The sequence below is a fragment of the Podarcis vaucheri genome (genome assembly GCF_965113315.1).
Source record: "Podarcis vaucheri genome assembly, chromosome: 1".
NCBI lineage: Eukaryota > Metazoa > Chordata > Lepidosauria > Squamata > Lacertidae > Podarcis > Podarcis vaucheri.
Genome location: NC_138759.1, coordinates 74,368,486 through 74,378,669, shown reverse-complemented (window position 1 = coordinate 74,378,669; position 10,184 = coordinate 74,368,486). Strand labels below are relative to the sequence as shown.

The following is a 10,184-nucleotide window of genomic DNA, read 5'->3' as shown; positions in this document are numbered from 1 at the left end:
CCTGTTCTGCCTTCTATCCACAACTGAATTAGGTTACTGACTGTACTAGGTATGGTATGAGTGATGTGAAGGGAATGAAATTGCTTATAAGGAGCTGACCTTTGTGCTGAATTTTTACAAGATATGCGACCAGATGAATTTGCAGCACCCACAGCATTTGATCTGAACCCTCTAAAGTTGTTGATAGCTTTATTTGACTTTAATAGAACAGAATCAGATCCTCATATTTCATGCTCTTCGAAAGGTTCTTACAAGTACAAAACCAATAAAGTCTGTGAAGTTTCTTATGTCTTCGTATTATTGAAAGTATAACTTATTTGGCAGCTACCTCCTACAAACTCCAGTCTTGATAGTTGTCACAGCAGCTTGTTAACACTGTAGGAACAGAGCTGCAGAAAGAAGAGAAGATTATTCTCATAAATACTCCAGGACTATAAATAGCATGACATACTTAAGGATTGTGGTTACTTCACGCCAAAACCTTTAAATTCTGCACCTGGGTAATAAGATTCTGCACCAAGAAAAAGTAAACCCTGCTCAGAATTTCTCAGAATTTTGTGCCAAGGCAGCCACTACTCCACTGACCAAATGCAACAGCTTTGGCAGCAGGGCAGAGTGAACCAGGACACACTGCCCCTGGCTGGTGCAGAACTGAGTAACTAGGTGGACCCAGCTCATCCACCCCAAATTTCAGTGACGCAAGCCAGATAAGATTCTTCCAAACAATGGATTGTTGTGATCTTCTTATGGCCTGATCAGGCATTTAGCAATAACAGCAACAGAGCAGAGGGCAGGCTAGCAGAGCAGAGGACAAGGGAGCCGTGTTCGTTTCCAGGGCCGGACTGAGAGGTGCAGCAGATCAGGATGTAGATCTTTACTTCCCTCTTGCTCCTGATGTAGATCTTCACTCACTCCTTCTTCCCTAGCTGGGAGGGAAAGAGCGATCTTGTGATTGGCCTCAGGTACCCAAATGTCTTGGATCAGCCCTGTGTATGTCATAATACTCCAGCTCCAATACTCTGGGCCAGAGCTTTCCAAATTTTTCATGTTGGTGACACACTTTTTAGACATGCATCATTTCACGACACAATAATTCAGTTTTACTAGCAAACCGGAGGTTAAACTAACCGCTTTCCAGCCCCGGGAAGAGCACGGAGAGCATTCGCACGGCACACCTACACACTGCAGCAGACACAATAACGTGTCACAACACACAGTTTGGAAAGCTCTGCTCTGGGCCCAATTCAGAGTTATAGGCTTTGACCTATAAATGGCTCAGGACTTCAATACCTCAAGGACTGCCTCTTTCCATATGAACCTACCCTGAGATCATCTTCTGAAGCCCTTCTTTGTGTGCCTTCTCCACAAGAAGTCTGGAGTGTGGCATCATGAGAACGGGCCTTTTCTGCAGTGCCCCCCCCCATTTGTGCAATGCTCTCCCCAGGGGGATTTGCCTGACACCTTCATTAGACACCTTTAGGCACCAGGCAGAAACATTCCTCTTTCACCAGACCTTTGACGTTCAATGCCCTTTTAAAATGGGGGGAGGGGATTGTTGGGCTGTTGTTTTTATTTTATGTATTTCGTGATTTTATATTGTGGTTTTTTATCCTGTGAACAGCCCTGAGACCTGCGGGTACAGGGCGGTATACAACTTTAATAAATGGTAAAAATAAAGAATTCAGCTGCTAGTTTTCATTCTTGTTTTCTAGAGCAAGGGTGGCTTTTAGGTGTCCTCTGGACAAGGGAATGATGGGAATCCTTAGACAGAGGAGAGGGGGCAGAATCTGAAATGTTTGCAAACAGAAAGACGGCGGGTTTTCCGTGTTCCCACGCACCAGATGGCCTCAGGCTTGACACCCCCTCCAAAAAGAAGCGGAGAGTGCGACTATTTGCCTCTCTGACAGATGAGCGGAGGCGGCTCCTTTAAGTACCGAACTGCGGCTTCCTTTTTCTCTCAGCTGCTGTCGCTGCCGGGGAGCCAGAAGAAGCGCCTTCTCCGTCGCCGGAGCGCGCTCGGCATTTGCTTTCCCGCCGCTCCCGTCACCTCCTCCCGCCTCAGCCTTTCGTCCCAGCGGCACCATCTCTCCTCAGCCGCTCGACCTCGGCTAAACCGATAGAGGGGAATTCCCGGGCGCCTCGCTCCACCCGGCGCGCGCGCGCTCCAGAGCTGAGGGGGCGCATCTGGCCGCCTTCTCACGGCTCCTCCCGCGCGCAGGCTTTGTTGCCGCCGCGCGAGGGGGCCGGGCCGGCCGAGGCAGAGCTCAGGTAGAGAGGCGGGAAAAGGACCCCGGGCCCGGCTCGCGTCTTCGCGCCTGTTCTGTTGTCGTGCATGTCCGCCTCCCCCTCGACGCTGCTCCCTGGCGACCTTCGGACACCACCATGTCCTTGGCTTTCTGTGGCAGCGAGAACAACTCGGCTGCCTACCAGGTGAACAATGGGGTGCTCAACAACGGCTGCTTCGTGGACGCGCTCAACGTGGTGCCTCACGTTTTCCTCCTGTTCATCACGTTCCCCATCCTCTTCATAGGTGAGTAAGGGACGCCTGGGGAAGCGGGGCCGCCGGGCGTACATTTCCCTCCCCCGTTCCGGGTCTGCGGCGCCCCAGCCTCTTCATTCGCAGGCATCCATCCGAGCAGACAGGCGAAGGAAGCAGCGGCGTGTTTGCTGAGCGATGCTGACCTGCTTTCCCCAGCAGCAGCAGGGGCAGCATCCTTCCCTAACTCGGACGCAAAGGCTTTAGAGAGCATCTTCCTAGGAAAAGCACTGGCGGCAGCAGGAAATGCATGTCAGGCTCCTTCTGCCTTCGTCCCGCTCATTTATTTGGGGGCAGGTGTGAAGTGCAGCCCATCTTTTTGCAGACCTAGCTCAACTGCCTGGCGTCCTGAATAAGTCAGAACAAGGATCGTGTGTGCCTTGAAAAAGGGCTGAATGAAGTCAAGGAAGGTTATGGAGAGGAGAGGATTTAAACATATTAGGGTTTAGTCAAACAGAGGAAAGAAGAAAGCATTGCTGCAATGGACCTCCTTTTGGGTGGTTGTTTTTTTAAAAAAATGGGTTCCCTAGTTTAAAACTAGGTGTGCACTTCTTTTACTGGTCCAGCAGTAGTTTGTAGTCTAACTTTAACTGGCATGCTACCAGTCATGCCCGTGAACCATTATTTGTTTATTCATTTATGTATTTGTATTTTATTTATTTATTCAATTTCTATACCAGCCTTCTTCCGAAGTTCAATAGAATCAGAGTTCTAGGTCATGAACACATAATGGCACAAATGCTGTTTAAAAAACAAATAAATTTTCTAGACTTCTTTTTCAAGAGGAATACTGAAAGAGCTGTGTAAGAGAAATGCACAAATTCAGCACCATTGTTGATGTCCTTTGGCAATGTCTATTCACCTTAAAGCTAAAGGACTGGCTTGTTGATAATTCCCAGTGTTTCCATATAATCAGTCTTTTACTTCAAGAAGTATATTGTCTCACCATGCAAAGCACTTCAGACAATATGAATTTTTTTCCATTCAGTGATGGTGTGAGGACTCTGATTCTGCAGGTATTACATCCACCTGCTAGAAAGAGTGCTATAGCTCTTTCCTCTCACCACTATTTTCTAAACCTTTGTTTTTAAAAGAAGTTTTAATATGTATAGATTGATTACTCATTTTGAGCATATGAACTTATTTGATGTATAACCCCAGGCTACCTTCCACTTTTTGCTGTGGGTGTTATATTTGTAAGTAGTGTACCAGTGAGGTTCCCCCACACTTCCTTCCCATTCTGACAATACCCTTCCTGCCTAGACAGAAGCACAAACTGATAACCTAGGCAGATGAAACTAATATACTAGGCAGTATGACTGGCTTTCCATGAAAAAATACACAATGCACTCTATATAATATTGAACACAAGAAAGTCATTTGTACTGCACAAATGCTGTAATCCCAAACCCACTGACTAGAAAGTAAGTCTCACTGAAGTTAATGAGACATTTTTGATGGTGGGGAGAGAGGGATATTTAGTTATATCTCACAATTCTTCTTAGGAGTTTAAGGGGACATACATATTCCTCGCACAATTTTATCATCACACCCAGCATGTGAGGTGGGTTAGGCTGAGAGATAGTAACTGGCCTAGGGTTAGGCAGTGAATTTCAAAACATAATGGTGATTTGAACATGGGTCTCCCAGGTCCTAGTCCACTGCATTAAATACCAACATGCTAATCATTGCTGGAATGAATAGTGTGGAAAGCCCCTTCTTATTGACTTACGTGGAACTAGCACCTAGTGTTCAGTTTCTCAATCATATATACATTGATGTTCCAACTATAGAGCAAATTCAGAGTTATTGCTTTGATTTAGTTTTTAACTAGATTACAAGAGTCTAAATATAAAGCATATTCGATCCCATCTGTATCTTTATATAAAGGATATTCAATCCCATCTGGATCTTATTTAATGCAGTTATGATGTTTTAATCAAATGTTTTGTTTCTAACTTTGTTTCCCTTTCATGTTTAAAAGCAAAAGATCTATACTTCTGTTTCCAGTTCAGAATGGACAGGGCCATGCATTTTTTTATTCACCTTTTTCTGCACAAAACTCTCAGGATAATTGTGATTATTTGCTTTCTTACATTTAGGATGGGGAAGTCAAAGCTCCAAAGTTCATATCCACCACAGTACTTGGCTTCATTTTCCTGGTCACAATTTACGCTGGATTTTGACTTTCATTCTTTTGTTTGTGCTGGTATGTGAAATAGCTGAGGGTATAGTGTCTGATGGGTAAGTACATAATTGGGTTTTTCCATTTTCACAATACTTTCCCATTTTTAACACAGTTGTACGCAACTTGCTATAAACAAGTTTGTTTACTGCCAACTCTGCTTGTTAGAAATGTAATCTGTGTTCGAGGTGATTAACCTACTGACTTGTGTCAGATATTCCAAAGACCTCGCCAAGAATGTGTGTGTACAAATACACATACACTCTAAATTATCTTTAGCTAGCCAGTTCATTCTGTCCATTTGCCAACTCTCTTGTGAAAATTTGCTGCATCCTCTATGGATGAAAAAGATCATAGGAATCCAGAGCCAGAGACAAGATGAGACCCTTCATTGCATTCACTGCACTGTTCTGTCAAGCAGAGCAGCTGAAAGGGAGCCCCAAACTTATAAAAATTACATCAAATCCCCTTAAAAAAACAAAAACTCAACATGATACGTTGTGCATTGGGAGATTCAGATAATTTTAGCCAATAGCACTATCATGACATACTTTAAACTATGTGAAATGTTGCTTAAATTACTAGAAATGCCAGTTGATTTTGTTTTGCTGCTTAAACAAACCTGGAGTAGCAGCTATTTCAAACATTTATTTGGATCCTAAGTTGCTCCTCCATTCACATTTGTGGGAATGCCATTTTGAAGGGGTCTCCCTGGAGCAAGAGGCTGCAGACTGCTGTAGAGGTCTGCAAGGGGAGGGGGGAGAAGCTCCATTAGATGACTGTTAAGTTGGATCCATTCACAGAAATAAAGTTCGTATCAGAGCCAATGTCTGTTTTTATCCGAAGTTCTTGTCCTGTACTTAAGAAATGCTAGCACATACTTGCATCTGAAGAGCAATCAGCAGTACAGAAAGTAACTCAGTGGATTTAAAAGGGGATTACAACAGCTTCTTGAAGCCCAAACAGTTTATCTTTTTAACAGTCTGCTTGGCAGCAGAAGATTATGTTAGGCTTTGGCACCCAGCCATCCTTGAGATAACATCACATAATAAAAATTTCTGTTGCTCATATCTTCCTGACAAATTTCTGCATAGTATATTCACAGCTTTAGCAGTCAAACTGTTAAATTTTCAATATTCCTCTGGGCTCTTTTGGGCCTCTGGTGGTGTTTACAATCAATATAAACGAGTTTAAATGGTGGTAGGTTTAGAACAGAGCTTGAAGAAATCCATGCAAATCCTTGGGAAAACCTTTCTCATCTACATATATCTGCTTAAATGAAAGATAGTGTTTCTGCCTTTAAAACTTGTCTATTCTTTTACGCACTATGAACCCACTGCATAGAATTTTATAGCCTTTCTATTCAATTCTAGTGAAAAGCTGGCTTCCTCAATGTACCTGGGCTTGTACCTTTGTCAGACACCCCCTTCTTTCAATTTAAGAATACATTGTGCCAAGCTGACACTGCTCTGGGGAGTACTGACATCAGAAAGGCTCGTGGTATTTCTGAGAATCCCCAAACACATTTGGTCCACCATTTTAAATTTTTATTAATTAATACTGGACTACACAGACCCTTGATCTGATCTAGCAAGGCAGTTGCTACATAATCAAAGGTCTACACAATCTGACTTTATGACAATTGTATCTTGCTTAATACAATTTTCTGCCCAGCTGGATAATCAAACTGAAAATGGAGCTTTCTGCACAGAGTGCTTATGACACATTTGAATTCTTTTATGATTTTGTTTGTTTGTTTGTTTGTTTGTTTATGTTTGCTTATGTGTGTCAAGGGGAGGGAGAGAAATAATAATAATAATAATAATAATAATAATAATAATAATAATAATAATAATTTATTATTTATACCCCGCCCATCTGGCTGGGCCTCCCCAGCCACTCTGGGCGGCTTCCATAAAAACCAAAAATACAGTAAAATATCACACGTTAAAAACTTCCCTGAACAGGGCTGCCTTAAGATGTCTCCTGAATGTCAGGTAGTTGTTTATCGCTTTGACATCTGCTGGAAGGGCGTTCCACAGGGCGGGCGCCACTACCGAGAAGGCCCTCTGCCTGGTTCCCTGTAGCTTTGCTTCTCGCAATGAGGGAACCGCCAGAAGGCCCTCGGCGCTGGACCTCAGCGTCCGGGCAGACTGATGGGGGTGGAGACGCTCCTTCAGGTATACTGGACCGAGGCCGTTTAGGGCTTTAAAGGTCAGCACCAACACTTTGAATTGTGCTCGGAAACGTACTGGGAGCCAATGCAGGTCTTTCAAGACCGGTGTTATATGGTCTCGGCGGCCGCTCCCAGTCACCAGTCTAGCTGCCGCATTCTGGATTAGTTGTAGTTTCCGAGTCACCTTCAAAGGTAGCCCCACGTAGAGTGCATTGCAGTAGTCCAAGCGGGAGATAACCAGAGCATGCACCACTCTGGCGAGACAGTCCGCAGGCAGATAGGGTCTCAGCCTACGTACCAGATGGAGCTGGTAAACAGCTGCCCTGGACACAGATTTGACCTGTGCCTCCATGGACAGCTGTGAGTCCAAAATGACTCCCAGGCTGCGCACCTGGTCCTTCAGGGGCACAGTTACCCCATTCAGGACCAGGGAATCCTCCACACCTGCCCGCCTCCTGTCCCCCAAAAACAGTACTTCTGTCTTGTCAGGATTCAACCTCAATCTGTTAGCCGCCATCCACCCTCCAACCGCCTCCAGACACTCACACAGGACCTTCACCGCCTTCACTGGTTCTGATTTAAAAGAGAGGTAGAGCTGGGTGTCATCCGCATACTGATGAACACCCAGCCCAAACCTCCTGATGATCTCTCCCAGCGGCCGCATGTAGATGTTGAAAAGCATGGGGGAGAGGACAGAACTCTGAGGCACCCCACAAGTGAGAGCCCAGGGGTCTGAACACTCATCCCCCACCACCACTTTCTGAACACGGCCCAGGAGGAAGGAGCGGAACCACTGTATAACAGTGCCCCCAGCTCCCAGCCCCTCAAGACGGTCCAGAAGGATGCTATGGTCGATGGTATCAAACGCCGCTGAGAGATCCAGCAGAACTAGGAAACAGCTCTCACCTTTGTCCCTAGCCCGCCGGAGATCATCAACCAGTGCGACCAAGGCAGTTTCAGTCCCATGATGAGGCCTGAATCCCGACTGGAAGGGATCCAAATGGTCCGCTTCTTCGAGGCGTGCCTGGAGTTGTTCGGCAACCGCTCGCTCAATCACCTTGCCCAGGAATGGAAGATTTGAGACTGGGCGATTGTTGGCCATCGTGGCCGCATCTAAAGATGGTTTTTTAAGAAGCGGTTTAATAACCGCCTCTTTCAGCGGGTCTGGGAAGGCTCCCTCACGGAGGGAAGCATTCACCACCCCACGAAGCCCATCGCCCAGTCCTTCCCGGCTAGCTTTTATAAGCCAGGATGGGCAAGGATCCAGGAGACAGGTGGTTGGTTTCACTCGTCCAAGCAGCCTGTCCACATCCTCGGAGGTAACAGATTGAAATTGATCCCACTCAACTTGACTAGACAGAACTCTAGCACTCTCCCGCCCTGGCCCTGCTCCCACGGTGGAGTCTACTTCTTCCCGAATCTGGGCAATTTTATCTGCAAAAAACTTTGCAAAATCATTGCAGGAGAACATGTGGCCCGTACTGGGCCCCGATGTTGCAGGTGGTTCCGCTAAATTGTGAACCACCTGAAAAAGTCTCCTGCTGCTGTTTTCTGCAGATGCAATAGAGGCGGTGAAGAAATTCTTCTTCGCCGTCGCTATCGCCACTTGGTAGGCTCGACGTTGAGCTCTAACCTGTGTCCGGTCAGATTCGGAATGAGTTATCCGCCACCGGCGCTCTAGCCGTCTCAACGATTGTTTCATTGCCCTCAGATCCGTGGAAAACCACGGGGCTGTCCGGGCTCCATGCAATCGGAGAGGGCGCTTCGGAGCCAAACAGTCAATAGCCCTGGTTAACTCCACATTCCAGCGGGCCACCAGGGAATCAGCTGAAAGGCCATCAACATGGGATAAAGCATCCCCTACCACTCTCTGGAAACCATTTGGATCCATTAAGTGGCGGGGGCGGACCATCCGAATTGGTCCCATCCGAATTAAGGGGTGGGAAGCCCCTTAAATCAGTGTTGTTGTATAACATATTTCAAATAAAGCTATAAAACTATTTCTGTTCTAAGTGCAATCATATTCTCATTTAAACAAATTTACTATGAACGGAAATAAAATCTTCATGTGCACTGATTTACTTTTTGGTCAGTAATTCGTTCATTAAGGCTGCAATGATATACCCATTCCCTCAGTGGGACTTACTTCTGAGGAGACATGTATAGGATTGTGCTGCCATTCAGTTTGGGGCTCATCCAGCATGGATCCAAATTTTTTTTGCTATCCCGTGCTTTCTAGACACATGTCTGAGGGGTTTTGCCCTTCCCCCTAATGTTTTCCTCAAGACAACCCACTCTTTAGCAAAAAAAGAAAAAGGAGCAAACGTCAATCCAGAGAAAACCGGATTGATGTTTGCTCTGATGAAGCAGTAAAGATCAGGTTTCCCAGGGGAAAGTGGCAGGACAAGGGCAAGTGTGGCTGAACCCTAACTGAAAATTAAAGTGATGCGTGGAAATTTTCCTTTCTTCTCTGTCCTCATATGAATCATGAACACAATGAATTCCATATTGATTAAAAAAGAAAGATGGGAAAGCTAACATTGTTGCATGTATTTTTTTTGGGGGGGGAACCACTCACTGGGCTTCAGCCTTGTATCTTAGGAGTGGGAACTCTTTATGTGTGTATTTGCACACGTACACACACACACACACACACATATATATACCACCTGGAGTGACTGAACCGTACATGCATTCCTTTGTGTGTTATCATAATCCCTGTTCAAATAACTTTGGGTCTTCATGTAGGCTTCAGAGCAAACATGGTACTCTCCATCAAGGTACTTCTGATTAATGTGTTTTGTTATACTTAGGGATTCAGAATCTCGTCATTTGCACCTGTACATGCCACCTGGAATGGCGTTCTTAGCAGCCATCACATCAATTGTTTACTATCACAACATTGAAACATCAAATTTTCCAAAGTTATTAATAGGTATGTACCCACAATACAGAAAAATATGAAATTGTGAATATGTTATGAGGAGAAAGTCTGTTAGGTCTTGCTGGAGGTTCACTTCAGTGCCCCCCAAACTGAAATTTTATTGTCTAACTAAAGCTTACTAGTACTATTCTCCTGTTTCCCACTAACAAAGCTGATTTCAAGTATTGGTATTTTTGATGAAATGAACTCCCCCTCCCCCATTTATTATTTAATAAGAACATGGACATAGCCAGGATTTATGTTAGGGGGGCAGAACCTCAGTTAGTATTTTCATTGATTTACTTGATTTGGGAGGGGGCAACTGTCCCTCCCTGCCCCCTCCCCTTTGGCTGTGCCCATGGTT

General features: G+C 45.3%; 1 protein-coding gene across 3 annotated transcripts in view; it reads left to right on the top strand.

The window, feature by feature from the left end:
• Positions 1-2,246: 2,246 nt before the first annotated feature.
• ABCC8 (ATP binding cassette subfamily C member 8) overlaps positions 2,247-10,184 on the top strand; it is a 65,923-nt gene continuing 57,985 nt past the window's right edge. For all 3 annotated transcript variants that reach the window (XM_082192858.1, XM_082192857.1, XM_082192856.1), the window contains exons 1-3: positions 2,247-2,530; positions 4,639-4,780; positions 9,711-9,832. In XM_082192858.1, the coding sequence (XP_082048984.1) occupies positions 2,383-2,530; positions 4,639-4,780; positions 9,711-9,832 (412 nt within the window). In that variant the 5' untranslated portion in view covers positions 2,247-2,382. The remainder of the gene's footprint in view (positions 2,531-4,638; positions 4,781-9,710; positions 9,833-10,184) is intronic.